At 57.7% G+C, this 22,037-nt stretch overlaps 1 protein-coding gene across 1 annotated transcript in view; it reads left to right on the plus strand.

Annotated features, from left to right (window-relative positions):
* The first annotated feature begins 266 nt into the window (after nt 1-266).
* MYOM3 (myomesin 3) overlaps nt 267-22,037 on the plus strand; it is a 48,289-nt gene continuing 26,518 nt past the window's right edge. Inside the window, exons 1-14 of the mRNA XM_025447503.3 lie at nt 267-422; nt 3,288-3,466; nt 4,441-4,521; nt 5,086-5,245; nt 5,984-6,141; nt 10,228-10,323; nt 12,538-12,626; nt 14,569-14,613; nt 15,051-15,191; nt 16,369-16,530; nt 17,373-17,514; nt 18,627-18,826; nt 19,551-19,604; nt 19,976-20,103. Of these exons, the coding sequence (XP_025303288.1) occupies nt 3,306-3,466; nt 4,441-4,521; nt 5,086-5,245; nt 5,984-6,141; nt 10,228-10,323; nt 12,538-12,626; nt 14,569-14,613; nt 15,051-15,191; nt 16,369-16,530; nt 17,373-17,514; nt 18,627-18,826; nt 19,551-19,604; nt 19,976-20,103 (1,617 nt within the window). The 5' untranslated portion in view covers nt 267-422; nt 3,288-3,305. The remainder of the gene's footprint in view (nt 423-3,287; nt 3,467-4,440; nt 4,522-5,085; nt 5,246-5,983; nt 6,142-10,227; nt 10,324-12,537; nt 12,627-14,568; nt 14,614-15,050; nt 15,192-16,368; nt 16,531-17,372; nt 17,515-18,626; nt 18,827-19,550; nt 19,605-19,975; nt 20,104-22,037) is intronic.

The raw sequence follows: 22,037 nt of genomic DNA on the forward strand, positions 1-22,037 counted from the left end.
AAGCCCAGCCACGGGGAGAACCGCTCCTTGTCTGCTCTCCCTGCAACCAGGGCTGACCTGTTGGGGGGTCTTCTTTCTACTTCAGTTGGGGAGTGGGTGGGGGTGAGAACCTGGCAGAAGGGATCAGGCTGAGGGAAGGAGCAGTGTGCGGAGGCCGGGGTGGAGGTGGGGACAGCTCCACCTGTTGCTGCCGCCTGAGCAATGCTGGACTGACAGGACAGCCCCTCCTCTCTGCCCCCCCTCCATAGTTCCCATCCATTGTCATCAACTGTCTCAGCGCTGCTATATTTAAGGCCCATGCAAGCTCCAGGATCACATTCTTCTCCCAGTCCTTGCTGAGCCCGGGGCAAGAAGAAACCAAGGTCCCTCTCATCCTCTGGAATCTTCTCCCCAGAGACGCCTAAGTGGGCACAGCTGCTTCTGTGAGTGACTTCCAGGGATCCGGGGTCGGGAGGGACACCTTCAAAAAGGGAGACCCTCAGCTTTCCATTAAGGAGTCGGGTGTGTGTGTGTGTGTGTGTGTGTGTGTGTGTGTGTGTTGGGCAAGGAGCCTGGGGGATTTGGGAAGAGAAAGTACACACGTGCCCAGGTAGCACCCCGAGTGAGAATGGGAGGGGATTCTGTGCCCCGCGGGCCCTGTCGCTGCTGTGCGGCCCCGGGTCCTCTGCGCTGAGCCCTCTGTGATGTGAGAGGCGTCGGGGATGCTGGCGCAGTAGAAGGGCCCGGGGTGAGCTGGCAGGGCCGGCAGGGCTAGAGCAAAGCCGGCGGAGGCCTGCTTGGCCCACCGGGCAGGCAGGGAAAGGAAGTGAGCCCTCAAGGCCCGAACCCCAGGGCCAGGAGGGCACTCGGCCAGCCTGGGCTCGCTGGCAGGAAACCGAGGCCCAGAGAGGGAAGGGGTTGCCTCAGCTGCTCAGTGGCGGGGTCAGAAGCTGGGGGCGCTCGGAGGACCCAGCTTCCTGCCGTCAGGCCCTGCGGGTCACTCGGCCTCTGGCTTCTCTTTCCCTCCTGAGGAAGGGGAGAGGCCTCCTTGCCCCTCGTGCAAGGGGGTGCCTGTCAGAAGGCCTGGTGGGAAAGCAGAGAGGGGCTCGGGAGCAAAGGGGAGGCCCTGCTGCAGGACCCGTGGCCCAGGCCTCGTACCCCCAGGAGAGGGCAGCCGGCAGGTCCCCCCGCCGACCCCTCCCCTCCCCGGCAGGCCCACATGGCGCTGCCCTCCTGTTGCGCCTTAATCCCGAGCCTCAGTCAGTGCTTTAAAAAGAATTGATGGCTCATCTGCTAAAGCGAGGGGTCTGGTTGCGGGAGGCCCAGGAGGTCAGGGTTGGGTGCCAGTCACCCCCCCCACCCCCCCACCGCCACGGTGCTAATCAGGAACAGAGCATCCGGGGAAGGGAGCCAGCAGCTGACGCCAGGGAACGTTCCTCAGCTGCTAGGGCCAGGGCCACGGTGTCCCGGGAGAGCTGGGGGAAGGGGGCCTCCCCACCCAGGGTGGTACCCATGTGCTCCTCTGGCGCTGTGAGGAAGGAGGCACACAAGGAGCATGGGCCAGTCGTTCTCCGGGTGCAAGCAGACCCTATCCCTCAGGAGAGGCCTGACGCCCAAGGAGTGACTGTCCTGTTGGTTCAGCTCACGTCATCCCCTGGAGGCCAAGGAAGTTTTGGTGCAGCCTTTGTTCCTGGCTAACAATCTGCAGGAATCCAGACACTGAAAGGGAACAAACTTAGGAACAAGAAGGAGTAAAAGCCCACTAAGATTGTCCCTCAGCAGCCTGTGCCCCCCGACACCCCACAACAGGTCCATCAGGCCAGGGTGCTCAGATGAGGCCAGCGGGCCCATCTCCCATGTTATGGACTCAGAGAAGTGATCCTTTGGTGCCATGTTCACACCCAGGTCAGAATACGACACACACATTCCAGCTCGGTGGGGAAGACCTCAGGGAGGCTGGGGTCAGGGACGACTTCGGGTCAAGGCCCAGCAAGGAGCCTCCCAGGCCCCAGGCCTGCCCACCAGAACTGGCCCCTGGAGGAGGTGGGGAAGCCACCCCAGGGAGTCTGCGGAGCATCCCAGAGCCTCAGCATCAAAGGGGCCCTCAGAGACCCAGTGGTGACACCAAGGCCCAGATCTGGGAAAGAACTCTGTGTAAGAACCCAAAGCTAGCCAGCTGATGGGCCTCGCACTCTCCCTGCCCACCTCTCCGTATCTGTGGATTTACTCCCTGGTCCCTGAGGCTCCTCCACACCCACGTGATCCAACCCTTACTGGGCACCACCTGTGGCCCAGACCTGAGCCTCGAGAATACAAAGGGGATCCCTCAGTTGTGATCCCTTTATGAGAAGAAAGGCCATGTGGCCCACGGGGTCCCCAGCCATAGCCGCGGCCTGGCCCTCAGTAGGCATGAGACATAGATGTCAAGAGAGCTCGGAGTTGGGTACCAGTCATGGTCCCACCACCAACCAGCTGACCTTGGGCTAGCACTTTCCTTCCTCATCAACAAAATAGGCTGATGATGGGTCTGGCACATAGTGAGCACTCACTGTTGTTCCTTTTAATTCACTTACAATCTTGGAAGAGAGTGAAGATGTACACATATGAAATAATCGAATGGGAGCAGGTTTTTTTCCAAATCAGAGCTGAACTGGGGCGTGGGGACAGAAAAGCATAAAAAGGATTAAAGGAAGGAAAATTCTAGGTGGCCGGTTGTTTTTGGCAGTGTTAGTTAGAAACACAGTGCTCGTGTCTAACCCTTACATGGCACTTGCTATGCTCCAAGCACTCTTCTAACCTCGACAACCAGCCCGGAAAGTCAGCCTGGGCTGTGAAGCCTGGGTGGTGCTCAGCAGCCCAGGAGGAGACAAAGATCTTTCCAACGTGGCCACCAGGGCAGGCAAAGGCGCAGAGGTAGGGCTGGGTGGGCACATGCAGGAGGAGTGAGGACCCCTGCCCATCCCGAGTCACAGAGCAGCCCTCATCACGGGGTGGGATGGCTCGTCATCTGAGAAGTGGAGGCCCAGAGAAGGGACGGCGTGGCCCAGGTCAAGGTGAGGGCAGAGCTGTTGCTCCGGTGCGGGGCGGCCCTCACTCAGCGGCAGAGGGTGACGCATGGTGCCTTAGCCCACGAGTGTGCAGCCAGCCTCTGTCCTCTCGGCCCGGTCCCTGCCCCTCCCCGGCCTCCACGCCTCTGTCTCGCCCCTGGAGAGAGAACCCCCGACCCCACAAACCTCCCGGGGATGCCGAGAGGACCACGCGGGGAAGGGATGGGCCTGGTGAAGTGACCATGCTCCTTGGCTTGGCAGGTTGTCGCTCTCGAAGCCATGACTCTGCCCCACAGCCCTGGAAATGTGGGGGAACCCCGGCCCCCCCAGGCCGTGGAGGTCCACCGGCTGGAACACCGGCAGGAGGAGGAGCACAAGGAAGAGCGGCAGCACAGCCTGCAGATGGGTTCCTCGGTGCGGAGGCGGACCTTCCGCAGCAGGTGGGACCATCAGGGACCCTACCCCGGCCCCTGCCCTGTCCCCAGGGGTCCCCAGTCTGAGCGGGGAGGCATAGCTTGCTTTGTGCATAAGACCAATCTGAGGTAAGAAGTACAACACTGTCCTTCGGAGACCCTTCTTTCTGGAGAACACGGTGTGAAGTGGGAGGCGCAGCCCTGCTTGGTGGAGGCCCCAGTCTTGAGGGGGGAGGCGCAGCCCTGCTTGGTGGAGGCCCCAGTCTGGAGGGGGGAGGCACAGCCCTGCTTGGTGGAGACCTAGTCTTGGGGGGAGGCACAGCCCTGCTTGGTGGAGACCCCAGTCTTGAGGGGGGAGGCACAGCCCTGCTTGGTGGAGACCCCAGTCTGAGGGGGGAGGCACAGTCCTGCTTGGTGGAGACCCCAGTCTTGAGGGGAGGCACAGCCCTGCTTGGTGGAAACCCCAGTCTTGAGGGGGGAAGGCACAGTCCTGCTTGGTGGAGACCCCAGTCTTGAGGGGAGGCACAGCCCTGCTTGGTGGAGACCCCAGTCTGAGGGGGGAGGCACAGTCCTGCTTGGTGGAGACCCCAGTCTGAGGGGGGAGGCACAGCCTTGCTTGGTGGAGACCCCAGTCTTGAGGGGAGGCACAGCCCTGCTTGGTGGAGACCCTAGTCTTGGGGGGAGGCACAGCCCTGCTTGGTGGAGACCCCAGTCTGAGGGGGGAGGCACAGCCTTGCTTGGTGGAGACCCCAGTCTTGAGGGGAGGCACAGCCCTGCTTGGTGGAGACCCCAGTCTTGAGGGGAGGCACAGCCCTGCTTGGTGGAGACCCTAGTCTTGGGGGGAGGCACAGCCCTGCTTGGTGGAGACCCCAGTCTTGGGGAGAGGCACAGCCCTACCAGCTAATGTACTGAGACGGCAGGTAGATGCTGCCTCAATCTCAGGGACACCTGGGCCAGATCCCCTGGATCGGGCAGAGCCATTAACTCCCTTTCCTGGGCAGCGAGGAAGAGTATCAGTTCAGCGCCGCAGACTACGCCCTGGCAGCAGCCCTGGCTCTGACGGCCTCCTCGGAGAAATCTTGGTGAGTCAGGAGACCTTTCCAGAGAACACGGGGCCGAGGGAGGGCCACCCTGTGCAGTCCCTGCCTCTCCAGGCTCCCACTCTGGGCTCACAGAAGCTGCCCGAACTTACACATCTAGCGCCAGGGCCCAGCCCGCTCTCTGGATGGGTCCCCAGCAATAGTGAGGGACCACCCCATCCCGAGGGAGAGGGTGGGGGTCCGCGCTCCAACCGGGCTTCGCCGGACGCCGCGTCCTGGGTTGGAAGGCCTGGGTCCCGGTCCTGGCCGGCTTGAAGCAAGTCCCTGCCCTAGGTGATAGGGGGACTGTCCCCGTCCACTTGGCCATCGTGAAGACAAGAGGAACAAAGATCTGTGAAAGAGCTCAGGGAACTAGATCCCTAGTATTTATTATGCACCGACTGTAAGCAGGGCCCATGGGGTATCTGGGAGGCCAGAGCGGATTAAAAGCTGCTCTTGTCCTCGAGAACCTTAAGGTGCAGCCGCCAATGCCGGTCGGGCAGGACGGGCGGCCTGGCTGGGCCCCCCACAAACCCTGGGCCCCCCGCCTCGGGCCTCTGCCCCCAGGGAGTCCCAGCTGAGGCGCCAGACCTCCGCCGTGGAGCTGGAGGAGCGAGGGCAGAAGCGAGTGGGCTTCGGCAACGACTGGGAGAGGATGGAGGTCGCTTTCCTGCGGACCCAGTGGGTGCTGCGCCAGAGACGGGACCGGAAGGCGCTGAGGTGGCGGGTGAGGGGGTCTGGGGACCCGCAACCTTCACGGGCCGCCCACCCCACCTGCCCTCTTCTCAGGGAGCAGCAGTCCAGGCCCTGGTCTTGGACTGGGTTTGAGCCCCGGTGTCCCCGCCCTCCAGCTGTGTGACCTCGGGCGAGCCGCTTGCCCTTCCTGAGCCTCGGTTTTCTCATCTGTAAAACAGATGTGTGGGCGGTGTACGGACTCTGGGGGCCCAGGTGGGGATCAAACCAGGTCGGGCTGGTAAAGAGGCCTTCCCAGTGCCCAGGCCACAGGAGAGCGTCCGGAAACACTATTCCTGACAAACGTCAGGGATCTGAAGCCACCCTCCGTGCCGCCTCCCGAAGGCCCACGAGCACAGCCAGCACTGACGTGGGCTTTCTCAGGGCCCGTGATTTTTCACGGACTAACTCATTTACTCCGCACTCCAACCCCACAGGAAGGTGGGGGGAGTATTATTCTCATCCCCATTTTACAGATAAAGAAACTGAGGACTTGCCTATGGTCTCACAGGTAGGAGGTAGAAGAACCTGGCCTTGACCCCAGGCCAGCTATTCCACAGCCCGTGCCCTGCCCTCCGCGCCACCTTGCTTCTCAGCTGGCGGTGGGTGAGGGGGTGGCTCCAGCCCACGCGGGTCTGACTCCAGAGCCTGAGTGTCAGGGGCAGCGGTGACAGCAAAGACAGAGATGTGACCTCCTGGCTCACGGGAGTCACAGATCCCCTCCCGCCTCCAGATGGAGGAGAAGGTGCGCGAGGCCAAGGAGCTGAGGGAGCTGTGTTCCGGCCGGGGGCCCTGGTTCTGGATCCCTCTGCGCTCCCACGCCGTCTGGGAGCACGCCACAGTCCTGCTGACCTGCACCGTCCAGGCCTCGCCTCCGCCCCAGGTCACCTGGTAAGCCCCTGGGGCAGGAGACAAGGGGGCCTCAGGCTCTGAGCCTCCAGCCGCAAAAGAGCAAGGAGTACAAGCTCTTCACAGCCCAGCACCACCCTTCTGGGAGCCCACCTCCTCCCCCAGAAGTTCTTGCTGCCTAGAGAAGCTGCAAGCCCACGGACCCCGAGCTCTGCCCACGCCCCAGAGAGCAGCAGCTGCTGCGAGGCTCCGCGGAGTTATTCTTAGCCTCCTCTCGGCCAGCCTGGGGCCAGCCTGGGGCAGGAAGACGCGGCCGCAGGAGAGCCAGCACTTGTAAAAATATGATTCTGGTGGCCAGCTGCTCTGAGCTGGGCGTCCCCGGGGTTGGAGGATGACGGTGGGAGGCAGGGCAGGGGGCAGAGGAGGAGGAGGGGAGGCGAGGAGGGCAGGGCCCACCCCCCAGCGAGGAGCTCAGACCTGGAGTGGGAGCCCTCTGTCCCACCCAGCTCTCTCTACTGTATCAGTGTGTGGCCCCAGCCACGCCTCAACCTCTCTGGTCCTGCTTCAGTTTTCCTGCTCTGTAAAATGGGTTGAAGGCCTCCTGCCCAGCCTGCCTGTGGTGAGGATTTAATGCCACGGCTACATGGAAGCCTCAGAACTCAAGAGGTGCTGGGAAAGTAGAAGAGTGCAACCATAGCAGAAGTCTAGGCCCTGCTGGCGGAGAGGGTGGAGGGGATGGGTGGGCAGGGGAGGCGGCAGGTGTCTCCCCTAGGGGTGAGCATGGCAGCCTCAGGACTCTCAGTCCCCCTAGAGGAAGGCTGAGCCTGTTCCCAGAGCTCCCTCTGGGTGTTAGGCCTGGGATCAGGCCTGCTGGGGGACAAGGAAAGGATTTCAACATGTAGTTACCGGCAGCATAATCTGCCCCAGGCCCAGACTCAGGTACTGAGGCATAAGAAATGAACCAGACACAATCACCCCTCAAAGAACCCTCGGCCCACAAGAGAAATGGCAACATTCATGGGTGCGACTTGAAATAAAAGAGTAAAGATGAAGACAGTGAAGTGGCTGCCTCTGGAGGATCCAGGAAGGCTTCTCAGAGGAGGCAGCACATAAGCCAGATCTTGGGGGTAAATAGACGATGGTCTAGTAGGAGAGAGAGGATAAGCATACAAATGACCGAGATCACAAAGAAAAAAGCAATATCTTATACTTGCACCCACTTTTACTGACTCACCACTTTCTTCTCATTTGAGGCCTGGGGCCACCCATGGCTCAGAGAGGTAGTGTGACTTGTCTAAGATCACACAGCCAGTTTGAGTCAGAACTTAGACTCTGTCTCTTGCCTCCCAGCCTTGGTGTTTCTACCTGCCTAGAAAGTAGCAAAGGGGTAATCACGATGGTTATTCTTTCCCGAAGCTCATGTAACACTTCAGAAGTCAGAGACATAGAAAGCACTTAGGCCGGGAGCAATCAAGAAAGGCATAGAGGGAGCTGGCATCGGGCTGGTCATTGCCAGATGACATTCGTTCAAAACAGCGTGCCAGGAGCTGGAATTGGTGCTGGGCGCTGGATTTCTGTGGGGACCGAGGCAGTCCCTGCCTGCAAGCGGCTGGTCAGGTAGGAGGATTGCTCCTGCCAGCTGGACTGGGCTGGGGGGGGGGGGTCAGTCCCTCAGCTGTCCGGCCTGGCAGCCAAGCCTGCCCTGCCCTGCCCTGGCACTGAGCAGCCCACGTCTAAGGCATTCCGGGGGAGCCTCCCAGGAGGGGGACTCGTATCCACCCTGCCAGCAACGTTGCCACAACAGGGAGCTGAGCCTCCAGTAGGAGCAACTCGGGTGGGCCCTGGTGCTCCTGGTTTTGGGGGGTCTGGTTTTCCATCATCTACCACTTTGGGCAGGGCCACACCCTGTCCTGGGATTGGCTTCCAGGGCTCTGTCCAGGTCCCCGTAGACCCTCTCCCCCAGCTGAAGAGGAGGAAGGGCCCAGCGCACCAGGCTTGTCAGACAAGTGCATTCATTCAGCAATTATTGGGCACTTCCTGAATGCACCGGACGAGTTAGGCAAGGTCCAGTGTGGCGACGTTTCCACTGCAGAAGTGGGCACTGGCCGTGATTCTATCTGATGTCGAATCAATCCACCAGGCCAAGCAGCCTTAAAAAGTAAAATCCGATACCAAAATATGTGTAGAAAAAGCATTTAGATAAATAGTAAAAATCTCACTCTTTTCTGAGGGCCTCTCTGAGCCAGGCTCTGGGCTGCGCGCCTCACCGCTGTTGTCCGGCTTAATGCTCTTTTATGACTGGCTGCCACTAGGGTCACCTGCACAGTCCGTGCCTTCGAGGGGCTGCCGGTGAGGCAGGAGACGGGGGCCCAGAGAGGGGGCAAGATGAGCGCTGAGGTCTCTGGCTGTCTGGGCCTTCCCCAGAGCTGCAGCTGCTGCTATTTTTCTGGAAAAGTTGGAAGCTGGCCAGGCTGAGGTGTCGGAATGTTCCTGATAGGTGGGGGTGGGACGACCTGACTTTGGCCCCCAGGCCTAGCAGAGGTGGAAAGATTGGCAACCGAGATTAGGTACCGCCCTCCTCCAAGGAGATTTAGTAGGGCTCCTTTCAGAAGAGGGTGCAGCCTGGGGGTGGGATGTGGGTGAGGCACTGTTTGGTTGCCATGGACACAAACAGGGTGTGTGGGGAGCCCAGTCCCAGGAAAGCAATGCACCGAAGCTGGGGCGCCCTCTCTCGGCGGTGGCCTCCTCTTCAACCTCAAACACCACTGGGGCTGACTGTCCATGCAACAGCCCCTTGGACAGAGACCCAGAGAGGGGGACTGACTTGCCCAAGGTCACAAAGCAAGGGGTGTCAAGAGTCCAGGCCTCTCGGCCTTCACAAACTTTCACTCTCCAGCCCTGACCCCTTAGGCCTCCCAACCCTATAGACAGAAGCAAGGCCACCTCACTGCCCAGTGCCCACAGCAGGGAGAGCAGGACCTCACTCAGAAAACAAATGACAGTGTCGAGGTGCTGTGGGCTGGAGTAGTCCACTGGGCCACCCTTGGGAATCACCTGGGGAGTTTAAGAAATACTGCTGCCCAGGCCCCACCTCCAGAAATTCTGATTCCAGAATGATCTGGGACGCAACCCCGGGCATGAAGATTTTCTAATGGTTTAAATAAGATAGAAGTTTGTTTTTCTTGCACTGCGTGCCTGAGGTAGACAGAGTGGGGCAGCTATGGTGACTCCGCCCACGGCTTCCTCAGGGACTCAGGCCTGCAACCGTCTGGGCCATGTTCTTGCCATAGGATGGAGGGAAAGATGACATAAAGGGGGCAAAGGGTGATAATAGCAACCACATGGCACTTGTACTTACTCTCTGTTGACAAGTCTTAGTCACATGGCCACACCTAATAGAAAGAGAGGGTAGGAAATATGTTACACATCGGGTGGCTCGGTGATGAATCCTATTCCTTTAGAATAAGAGGGAGGGCACCTGGGCTTAGGCAGTTAAGTGTCAGACTCTTGATCTCAACTCAGGTCTTAATCTCAGGGTCCTGGGGGAGAAAAGAGAGAGAGAGAGAGAGAGAGAGAGAGAGAGAGAGAGAAAGAGAATAAGAGGGGATGGCTATTGGAGACCAATGAACAGCTTCTGATACAAATTCTCAAAGGAATTTGTTCTGTTCAGAGTCCGGGCATGTAGAGGGTGATGAAGGAGGAAGAATGGGGTACCTTCCTTGGCAAACCCATCAGAGAGGAGGGAAAAGCTGTATCCTGACCCTGGGGCCAGGGGGGTACCCCTGGTAGAAGGAGGGGCAGCTACCCCTAGTTACAGGCTCCCTCTTCTCTGCCCCCACCTCTCTGTAGGAGAATGAGCCTTTGAGCATCTAGAGTGTTCAGGGCACCAGAGAAAAGCTTTACATATCTTACCCCAGTTGATTGCCACAGCAACCTTATAGGTCAATGCTCTTATTAATCCCATTTCACAGATGAGCACAACTGAGGGTCAGAGCAGTGAAAGTGCTGCCTCACCTCACGCAGGCAAGTAAACAGCACAAGGCTGAGGTTGGAATCCAGGTCTGAGAGCCTCCGGACCCTTCCCACTCAGAGCCGCACAGCCTGCCACAGACCACTGTGTCCCCACAGGTACAAAAATGACATACGAATCGATCCCCGCCTCTTTCCTGCCGGCAAGTACCGAATCACCAACAACTATGGGCTGCTGACGCTGGAGATTAGGAGGTGAGACTGTGGGCCCTAGAGAGACCCCCGACCCCGGGGCCCCAACACCGCCGAAGCCAGAGCAGGATTTCAAATCCTCCCTTGGAGCTGTTAACTGAGTTGGCCTCATCTTCAGAAGAATTTGAGGTGCTTGTTAAGACACTGATTCATGAGATGGGCCCTCCTCTTGCCTCCAGAGAGTCAGATGAAGCAGGTCTTTTTTTTTTTTTTTAAGATTTTATTTATTTATGGGAGAGAGAGAGAGAGAGGCAGAGACACAGGCAGAGGGAGAAGCAGGCTCCATGCAGGGAGCCTGATGTGGGACTTGATCCTGGGGCTCCAGGATCATGCCCTGGGCCGAAGGCAGGCACTAAACCACTGAGCCACCCTGGGATCCCAGAGGAAGCAGGTCTTAATCTGGAGTGGGCCTGGAAATCAGTATTTAACAAACACTCCGGTGTCATCCCAATGCCTTGGAATGCACGAGGAGAAATTTGGAGTCAGAGGCCAGCTGGATGGACTGAATGCTGGGCTAGGGGTGCTGGGAGTGCTCCTCCCGGTGTGGGGAGGTACAGAAGGGGTGGGGGAGAGGACACACATATACACACATACGTACACACACGGGCATGAGTGCAAGGGGGGGCCATTGGAGGGGAAAGAGTTGGATGGACCTCTCAGGAGATGGTAAGTCTTAAGTGTGGTTTTGAAGGGATAAGCATCAGGGCGCCTGGGTAGTTCAGTCAGTTGAGCATCTGACTCTTGATATCTGCTCAGGTCTTGATCTCAGGGTTGTGACCTCGAGCCCTGTGTTGGGTGTGGAGCCTACTTAGAAAATAAATAAAGGGAGAAGCAGCATGCATGGAGGGAGGCACTGGGGAATATGATCACCAGCCTGCCCAGAGCACGTATTACAGCGCTCACAGGAGCTACCGCCTGCTGAACTCCTATGGGTGCCAAGCCCTGTGTGAGGTGCCAGATGCATAGGATTGATGACGCCCACCGCCATTCTTGCAGGAAGCATTGTTCCATCCATGGTGCAGGAGAGGAAACCCAGGCTCCACAAAAAGGATCAAGGGTGTTGCATGGCTTGTGCAGGGCAGGGCCTGGATTTGAGGCACTTCTCCCTCCTGGGTTCTTTCCAGTACACCAATCCCTCCAACTCAACCAACTTGGGCTTCAGAGACATGAATACGGACAGGATATATATTGTACCCCCCAGAAGCAAAATGGGGATAACATGGATATAAGTATCTGGCCATGCAATGCTGCCAAGGGAGATGCCTGTGGGCTGAGCAGTCAGGGAAGTCATCCAGGGTCAGAGTTCCTAAAGAGGCAAGTGGGACTAGTCCTTGAAGCAAGAGGGATTCCTACCCCGAGCAGCCAGGGTAAGAGCGAGGATGCCAAGGAGCCTCTCGGCTTGTCGATGGGGCCAGATGTGCCACATCCCACCAATGACTTTTTCACCGATGTGGCCCTGGAATGGAGCCAACCCAACTCTGGGAACAAGACAGCGTTAGCCTGACTCGTGATGAGACCCAGGGCTGAGATTGAGAACACCTGGGCATCTGGCCCAGTTCTGGCACAGACATGCAGTAGTGCCCTGCTCCTGCTCCAGGATCCTGATTCGGAGGTGTTGACAGGCCAGGAGGCTATGCCTGTGAGACAGTTTGTCACCCTGAAGCTGGGTTGAATTTCGGGTGCTGTGTGACTCTGGGCAAGTCGCTTAACTTGTCTGATCCTACAGAGTCAGTAATCACAATCATATTTTCACAGTACATTCACCTGAGGTAGGTTAGGCTGGCGTCATGTCCCTCGTTCTTCAGGGAAGGACATTGAGGCACAGCTAAGGGCAGTGGCTAGCCCAGAGGCACACAGCTTTTCCGAGGTGGCATCTGAACTAAAGCCTGAAGCCTCCGCCCTCACCCCTGAAGCCTTCATATTAATGCCTGCCTCTCCCACCCACACACAGGGACTTGAATTTCCCATGGAGCCCAGCAGTCCTGAGGGCACCTCTTCCTCTCTCTTTTTCATTTTTTTTTTAAAAAAAGACTTTATTTATTCATGAGAGACACAGAGCAAGAGAGAGAGAGAGAAACAGAGAGACAGAGGGAGAAGCAGGCTCCCCACAGAGAGCCTGATACAGGACTCAATCCCTGGACCCCAGGATCACACCCCAAGCTGAAGGCAGATGCTCAACCACTGAGCCACCTAGGTGTCCCCCCGTCTCCTTTTCAGATGCACCATTGAGGACGCAGCCACCTACACGGTGATGGTGAAGAATGCTTATGGCCAGGCCTCCTCCTTTGCCAAAGTCCTTGTCCGAAGTAAGTACTCACCCTCCAATCGGCCAGGCCAGCCCGCAGCAAACCCAGGATGAGCAGACGAGGATGTGCATCTGTGCTCGGACTTGAGGGGCCCCTTGACGCAGGGGTATTTTCCCTGGGGTCGGATGACCAGGGCAGCCATAAAGATTCACTTCCCTGGGGCCTTTGGAGCAAGTGAGACTCGCCTCCCTCAGACTGCTCAACCTCTACAACTATCTCCAAAGAGCATGCTCATCTTGTTGGGTTGGACTTGGGGTCCAGATGCAGCTCAGGGCACCCAGGAGGGTGGCCTGACCCTGCCAGCCCTGCCGAGGGTCCTCAAGGGGAAAGGCTGAGGCCTACCAACTCCCTTCTTGACCTCACTGCCCCATCTGGGTTCTGGTGCATATTTCCCAATGCTGCAATTCCCAACTGGTGTGATTCCCAATCCTGGAAGTTCCCCCAGGGGCATCTGAAACGACAGCATAAGGCAGGGGAGACACTCGGGAGTCAGGCAGACCCGTGTCCACACGCTGGCTCTGCTGCTCCCTGGCTGTGTGAGCCTCGGCCTCCTCCCTTCACTTCTCTGAGCCTCCTCATCTGTAGAGGGGGACTCCTCCCACCTCACTGAGGTCCTCGGGTGGATTAAATGAGATGGTGTAGGTAAAGCTTGGCGCGTAGTAGATTTTGGGAAGCCGCACCATGACCAGGGAGGTGCATAGCCAGGGGGCCTTACCTCTGGGCCCAGGAGAGTGCTACCTCGCCCTGAGGGCTCCTGGGAGAGAGGTGTGTGTGCAAACACACACACACACACACACACACACACAGTCCCTGGTCAGAGATACAGGCTAGCGTCCAGCCCCCTCCCTGCGCCTCACCAGACCTTGTTAAACTGTCCTTCACAGTCCTCTCCACTCCTCTGCCCTGTTCCCCAAATAGCTCTTAGGTGGCAGCTGTCCCCTCTGCCAGTCCGGCTCTGGAATCTGAGCTGTCCCTATAGGCTGTGCCTAGAGTTAAGCGCAAGGTCAAGCATCAGGGCCCTGCCTCCCTCTGTCACTTCTTCCAGACGCCCATCCCTCTCTCCTTAGGCCAACAACTCTGGATTCCCCTTGGCTTCTTGGCCCCCAGGACCTAGCCAGACTCCTCCTAAGAGCATCCACTCCCGATCATCACCATCCATGCCTGGATCTCATCTCCATAGCAACTGATAGAAGGCCCTGGGTTGGGAGGCTGGAGCTCTGGGTTCTAATCCTGAGGCTTTCACTGACTTTGTATGACCCTGGGCAGCCACCCAGCCCTCTCCATGCCTCACTCAGGAAGGGCCTTTCCAGGGACCAGTCACATCATGGCTTTAGGCTACCAGGGTACTAGCTGGGTGATTATGCCTCAGTTTCTTCATCTGTACAAGAGGATTATAATGGCACCAAAAGACAGGGTACTATGGAGATTATATGTGAGTTAATATGTGGCACGTGGTACGCCCCGTGTGAACAAGAGCTGCTGTCCTCTGGTGGTCTCTGTCAACATCACCTGGGATTTCACCTTTAAGCCCCCAGAGGGTCGTCTTAGCACGCCCTACCCTTGCCAGCTGTCCTGGACCCCACCAGAAATCCCAATCTGACCAGACTTGGCCTCTATGAGGACTGTGTGATCCTGGCAGTGGGTCTGAGCAGAGGATGGAGACCACTATTTATTGAGCACCAACTGTGTGCCAGCCTCCAGCTGAGAGGGCTTTGTTCATATGAACTCACTTATTCAGAACCCCACCACCACGAGCAAGGAGCCACTGTCCCCATGTTACCAAGAAAGGAATAGAGGCCCAGAGGGGTGAAGGAACTTCCAGCAGCCAGAGGGGGACCCACCAATAGACCAGGACCCGAGCCCACAGCCAAGCCCATGCCTCTAATCTAGTAGGAATGTGAAGTCTGAACCTTCTCAAACCCCATCTGCCTTGGACTTTCAGCTTATGTGGGCAAGGATGCCGGCTTCGATTCGGAGATCTTTAAAAGTAAGGAGGCTCGGGGAGGGATGGCCTTCGGGAGGAGGGTGTCTGGGCTCCTTGTCATACCTTCCAGAGCCACCTTTAGAATATTAGCCATTCATTGCCCACAAAGGCACATCATCGTCTATGAGCTGCTCATACTTGCAGACTGGTGGGGGACCCCAGAGCTGTCCTTAGTGCCAAGCTCTCCAGGGGACAAAAATGAGGGAGAAAGGCAAAGCCAAACAGACAAATGGACATGACCTTTGGATAGGTTGCTATTTTGGCTCATCTGATCCCACCTAGATAAATCTCGCCCCACCTCCACCACCCAAGACAGGGCCCCTCTTTCCTGGTTAAGACCACCTCGGGAGCTGTGAATCCTGACTCAGAGGAGGGGGGATGTCCCAGACCAGGCTGGGGGCCTCAGCAGACTGCTGCTCTAACTTCTGTTCCTATGCCAGGACTAATGGTTGGCCCCAACGTGGAATTCACATCAGTGCTGAAGCCAGTCTTTGCCCGAGAGAAGGAGCCCTTCACCCTGTCCTGCTTATTTTCAGAAGATGTGTTAGACGCCGAGCAGAACATCCAGTGGTGCCTAGATGGTGAGGCCCCCCTGTTGTGGTCCCCAGCCTTCAGAGGCAGAGATGGAAGCCAGAGAAGGACTGTGGACAAAGAAACTTGGCCATGCCCCCTCCCCAACCATAGGCTGAGTAAGGAGTCCTGAAGAAAACAGGAGCTCAGCCAGGAGGATTGAGATCAGGTCACCCTACAAAGGGTCACCAAGCACGTGTGGGTGCTGGTCCCTGTGCTGAGTGCCAGGGCAGGGATAGGCAGATATGCATGAACTCAAGGGACTCTTCTTCTGAGAGGGGGAGGAAGCCAAGGCACAGTCGTAGCCACTGCCCATTGACAGCCAGGAAGGAGAAGGATGGCTGAACCTTCTTCCCCACCTGTAACCAGGCCTATAGCCAAAGGACAAGGAGTGCTACCACCCTTAGGGAGACTGCACCTGCTGGGGGCAGGGGGCAGAAGAGCGGGGAAGCCACAGGAAGCCCTGAGAGACAGTTGCAAGAAGGCTGAGATGTCTTCCCCAAACCTGGGGATCTTCCAGAAAAGAGGTCTGACAGGAGGGAGGGATGCAGAGCTGGATGCCCCCCACAGTGTGGCCTCAGGGCAGGACCCACTCCCTGAACCCCAGAGCTGCTTCACTGAGTCCCCATCCCTCTCACTAAGGTCACACTAGTGAGTCCCCTCTCTCCTCACTGACCCCCACTACCCTCAATGAGTTCTCTACCATCCCCACAGACACCCCAATTCCTTCAGCAAGCACCCACTCCCTTCACTGAGTTCACATTCCCCACCCACTGAGCCCCCAACACCCACAGTGAGCCCCCAGGCAGCACGCAGAGACACCCTGGCCCTCACCAAGGGGCCCATCTCTCTTGTTCGCACTTTCTCACAGCACCTCTGACTCCTCACTGAGCCACTGACCACTTCCCTAAGCTCTCATTCCTCCACTGAGCCACCAACCCCTTCCCTGGACCCAGCCCCCCTCCCCAAGCTTTCTGCAGAGGAGAGTTCAGGGCCACATTGTCAGACACCTGGAGGTCACTACCCTCTTCCCAACTCCCCAACTGAGCCTCAGACTATAGCCACACCACCCACACCACCCACACCACCCACACCACCCACACCAGCCATGCTTCTGCCTAAACCCCTAGACCATCTCAGAGTTCCCAGGTGAGGGCAGAGCTCACACAGGATCCCTCCCCTCCTCAGGGAGACTCCTGAGATCCTCAGGACGCCGGCAGACCCTCTACGCAGACCGCCAGGCATCTCTGAAGGTGTCCTGCGCCTACAAGGAGGATGAGGGGCTCTACACTGTCCAAGTGCCTTCGCCCTTTGGGCTCCGGGAGCAGAGCACCTATGTGTTTGTGAGAGGTGAGAGGGGAATTGGAGAGTAAGAGTGTAGCTGGAGCCCACAAAGCAGATGGGCTCTGGAACCTTCGGCAAGTTCCCCCGCCCTCTTGGGGCCTCGGTTTCCCTGTTATAAATAGGGGTGTTGAGTGAGAGTCTCTAAGAATCCCTGTGGCATCCTATGACCCTCCAATAGAACACAGCTTGAGTCTCAGACTTAGTGGGAGCTGCGGAGGGAGGGCTGAGCATGGGCTGGGATGATTCTAGTACCTGGTGAGTTCTGCCTTTTGGTCTTTGGGTTTTTGGGTTTGTGTTTTTTTTTTAAGATTTTATTTATTTATTTATGAGAGACACAGAGAGAGAGAGAGAGAGGCAGAGACACAGGCAGAGGGAGAAGCAGGCTCCATGCAGGGAGCCCGACGTGGGACTTGAGCCCAGGTCTCCAGGATCACACCCCGGGCTGAAGGCGACGCTAAACCGCTGCGCCACCGGGGCTGCCTTTCCTTTTGGTCTTTGAACTGATCTGGGTTCAAATCCTAGCTTTGCCACTTCGCTAGCTGGTGACCTTGGGCAACTCAGTTTTCCCCATCCACTAAAGGAAGGGATGGTCCAGGGCTCAGAGCTTATTCAGGGGCGTGGAGTAGAATGGGCCCTTAATAACTCGTACTCCCACAGCCCCCCAGATGTTGTTGTTAAAAGGAAGAGGCTGTTGTTCAGGTCCCGGCCTTCAAGATCACAACTGAGCCCTGGAAGGTTCTCTCAAAGTGGTTGTTAGGAAGGAGTGGGAGGGGCCAGTTGCCAAATAGACACCAACTGGAAGAACCTTCCCCTTCTCCCTCCCCAACACCCCCCACCACGGGTTTCAGATGCAGCAGCTGAGAAGCCAGGGGCCCCAGGCTCCCCTCTGAATGTCCGATGCCTGAATGTGAACAGAGACTGCCTCATCCTGACCTGGACCCCGCCCAGCGACACACGGGGCAACCCCATCACCGGCTACTCCATCGAGCTGTGAGTCAGCCTCTTGAGTGGTAGAGTTTCCAGGGGACACTATTGCCTGGTTGTGAGAACAAGAGTGGGGGAGCACAGGAAAGAGGGAGCCCCCTGCCTAGCCTCGGAACAGGAGGTAGGCCAGGTTATAGAACTTAGGGGCAAGAGAAAGGTATCCATTCCTCCAAATATGTCACAGCGATCCCTGGAATTCCACCGCTGGAGTCGGCCTTCCGGACCCCGGGAGGGCCAAACATCAGCCGAGCACGGGTGGATATGTTGCCGACTTTTCACCCTGAGTGACAGGGACGGACAGCACTGACCCAGAGGGAAGGGGCACGCTAGGAAGGGGAGGGCCCAGGACACCCCACCTCCTCCACAAGCTGCCAGCCCTGAGGCCCTAGCGTGAGGTGACACCTAATCCTGCCGCTGATGGGGCTCACATACTAGGTACTGGAGCTGCGTGCCTAATCTCACCGAATCCTGGCAGCTCCCATCCAAGGCGGTAGGGGACTCTTTAGTGCCCCCATTCTACAGATGGGGGAACTGAGGTACATGGGGTGATGACTTCGCCCAAAGTCACCTTGCTCATCAGTGGTAGAGCCAGGATTAGGCCCCATGTGCCCCTGCCCCGTCCAGCTGGCAGCGTGTGCTCGCGTACCGCCTGAGGACGGTGGCACCCAGATGGCACAGAGAGCCCAAGCTCTGGGGGTCAGTCTGGAATGCACGCCAACTTAGGGAGTGGACGGCCCTTGGGTGACATTCACGAGCCATGGGACTCACGGCTCATCTCACTCCCGGAGCCCAGAATGGATCCCCCATTTGTAGAGTGAAGCTAATGAGACCTAACACTGAGGGCTGCTGGCATCAAGTGATCTGGGCGGCTGCGAGGGGGCGAGGGTGCAGTGCGGCTCCAGGCCCACGGGGAAGCTGCAGGAAGGCGCTAGCTATTTTGATTAGCATCACCAGCAAGGTGAAAAGGCCTCCTGGAAGCTGGAGGCTGGGGCCAGGCGCCCGAGTGGAGAACAGGACTCTGCTTGGCAGCCTGGGGCGGAGGAACAGCCTTGGGAGGGGCTCAGACCCCCATATGGGAGTCGGGGGCAGGGGCTGAAGCCGAGGCCTCTCTCCCGCAGGTGCCAGGGCGAGTCTGGGCAGTGGGTGCCCTGCCACCAGGCCCCCAGCGGGACCTGTCGGTGCCCTATCCAAGGCCTCATCGAAGGCCAGAGCTACCGGTTCCGGGTCCGAGCCGTCAGCACAGCAGGCAGCAGCCTCCCCTCCAAAGCTTCTGAACTGGTTGTCATGGGCGACCACGAGGAAGCCCAGAGAAAGATAGGTGGGTACAGAGGCCCCGAGGGACATCCTAGAGCATCAATGCAGGACACAGGTGGCACGGTCCCCATTCCAAGCCCTATTCAAAGTGGGGGTGGGGGAGACACAGCACAGCCCTCGGGAACTGGTAGTCTGATGGGGGAGACACAGTCTTGGGAACCCCTAGGCTGTTGGAGGAAGCATAGTGCTGTCCTTAGGAACCCTTAGCCTGAGGGGGAAGGTACTAGCCTGATGGAAGGAACACAGATCTGTCCACGGGAGATGCTAATCTGAGGGAGGACCACAGCACCTTCTTCAGATGCCCTCAATCTAAAGGAGGAAAGCAGCCCTGCCTCAGGAGCCCCGAGCCTGGGGGGCATGGAGGGTGGGGTGGGGGTGGGGGCATCACCCTTTCGGCCTTGAGGGACCAGCCTGACTTGGGTTAGCCTCCCAGCTCCACCTTGCCTTAGGTATCCAACCCCAGACACAGACATCACTTCTCCCCTGTCCCCATTTGTCCCAAGAAGGCAGCATCTCTCAGAGTCTAGAACAGCCATATTCCCCTTTGGACCCCTGCGAATATGGAGGCTCAGAGAGTGTGCCCAAGGTCACACAGGAGGGGCCCAAAGGCCAGGACTGGGAGCAGGGTGAGGGATCAGCCCCCAGAGTGGGCAGGTCCTGCCCTGACCCCTCCTGACCCAGCCTGCACCCCCTACTTCTCCCCCAACACGCTCCATTCTCCACCCTAGAGATCCCCTTTGATCTGGGAAACAAGATCACGGTCAGCACAGATGAGTTTGAAGGTACGTGTGAACCTCCTGACACTTTGCCTCAACATTCCAGCCTCCTTTATGGTTCTGGAAACTCTGGGACACACACGGGCAAAGAGGCAGAAAGTGTCCGTGTCCAGGGTGTGGGGAAGGAAGGGTGGGTGAGGTCCATTTGGAGGAGGCCAGGCCTCCCATCTTGCTGTGCTCCTCGTGGAGGAGGTAGCATGTTGGGGGAAGTCCTGGGGAGGACATCGGGACACCTAGCTTCTGGCCCTGGCTCTGCCTGGCCTTGCTGGGTGACCTAGAGCAAATTGATGGCCCTCTCTGGGCCCATTTCTTCTTCTATGAAATGAGGGGTCTCTGAGGGCCCACTCATCTCTGCTCCTCAATGACTCTGATTCCAGACTTTGTGACCATCCCCTCGCCCCCCACCAACGTCCACGCCAGTGAGATCCGCGATGCCTACGTGGTTCTGAGCTGGGAGGAGCCAAGGCCTCGGGGCAAAGCCCCCCTGACATACTCCCTGGAGAAGGTACCGAGATACCAAGGGCCCCAGCCGCAGGTTAGGCTGAAAAACAGACATGCTGTCACACAGGAGGTGTGGGGAGCACAGGGGCAGGGTCCCCGGGGAAGGCCTTCGGAGACTAGAAGAGAACCCGTGCCTGGAAGAGCTGAGAATAGCCTTCCACAGGGGGCAGACCTTTCGAGGTGACCTCAGCCCTGTGAGGCCAGTGACTGGCAGCAGCTCCTGGGGCTGTTCATGGAAATACACAGGAATTAAGACACAGGCAAGAGTGACAACAATACGATCCACCATTTCCTGGGTACCTCCCCGCCCCCGAGTCTGGCTGGCATGGGATCACGCATTGGGCCCAGCACCTCTTCTTGGCCAGGGCCACACTGGGAGAGTACCCACGAGCCAGGGTCATGAGCAACCAGGGGGATGGGGGTGGCGGGTAGCCCTGGAGGCAGTTCCCCGACGGAGGGGGGGCAGGTGTCTGGGGGTGCGGGCAGCTCACACAGAGTGGATTTCACAGCAGAGGGGAGGCAGCTGGCACAGTGAAAAACAGCATGGTGTTAAGATCAACTCAAATCCTGACTTCTGCTGTGTGAGCCAGTTTCCTGAGCTCCCTGAGCCTCAGTTTCCTCTGGCATCAAATGGAGGCTGAATATAAGACGCAGCACACAGCCAGGCCAGCAGCCCTGAACCTGTAAACTCCTCTGGGCGACACGTTCTGGACTCCGACCCCCGTAAAGGAAGAGGCCAGGTTTACCATCTCATTACTCCCTGCACCCAGCACAGGGCCTGGCACATAGTAGGTGGACATACAGGGTTAGCGAAAGTTCCAGGGAGGAGTCTCTGCCTCCAGTTATTCAAACAGGCCTCTCTATGCCCATTCTTGGGTGACCCTATTTTTCCCACATAGGAAAGCTGTAGATAGTTACGGATTTGTTCTGTGAGGCTGTAGCATGTCATGCTTAAAATGTTGGAGTCACACCGCCTGGGTTCAAATCTTGTTTCAGTTACTAGCTGTGTGGCGTGAGCAAGTTTTTAGTCTCTCTGTGCCTCAGTGCCTTCTTTTTTTTTTTTCAAGATTTATTTATTTATTTATTTAATGATAGACAGAGAGAGAGAGAGGCAGAGACACAGGCGGAGGGAGAAGCAGGCTCCATGTCGGGAGCCTGACGTGGGACTCGATCCCGGGACTCCAGGATCACGCCCTGGGCCGAAGGCAGGTGCTAAACCACTGAGCCACCCAGGGATCCCCCACTGAACCATCCAGGGATCCCCAGTTCCTTCTTCTGTAAAACAGAGATAATAACCGTACTCACCTCATAGAGTCAATATGAGGATCTAATTAATTGAAGCACATAAGGACTTAGAACCTGGCAAACAGTAGGTGCTCAGCAATGTTCACTGGTTTTTATTGCGATTTTTGGGGGGCCTAGCTGAGTTCTGGATATCCTGGCAGATGGCTGGGCCTTGGGAGGGGAAAGCACAGGGAGGGTGGGGTTCAGTGAGTTCCCACAGGGCTTCCAGGTCTGAACTGTCATAATCCAGACCCAGCAGAAGTGGCCTCTGGGTGCCTCACTCCCCTTCAGCATCACCCTCAGCTCTTCACCCTCTATCTGCCCAGAGATGCAGGGTTGGTGGCTGCCTTTTGGGTCCCTTATGCCGTAGACAGCAGATCTGGGGGCACCCACACCTGAGCTTAAATACCAAATACACCAATCATGAGATGCATGATCTTCAGCCAAGTGACCAAAACTCCCTGAACACAAGTTTTCTCACTGGCAGAGAAATGAAACCCACCTTGCAGGGTTATCGTAAGAATTCATTCATTTTCCCATTTATTGGTCCCACAAACATAGACTGAGCACCCCCTATGTGCCAGTGCTGTTCCTGGCCCTGGGGACATGGCAGTGGAGAAAACAAACAAACCCTGCCTCATGGAGCTGAGCTCT

This window comes from Canis lupus, chromosome 2 (assembly GCF_003254725.2).
Source record: "Canis lupus dingo isolate Sandy chromosome 2, ASM325472v2, whole genome shotgun sequence".
Taxonomy (NCBI): Eukaryota; Metazoa; Chordata; class Mammalia; order Carnivora; family Canidae; genus Canis; species Canis lupus.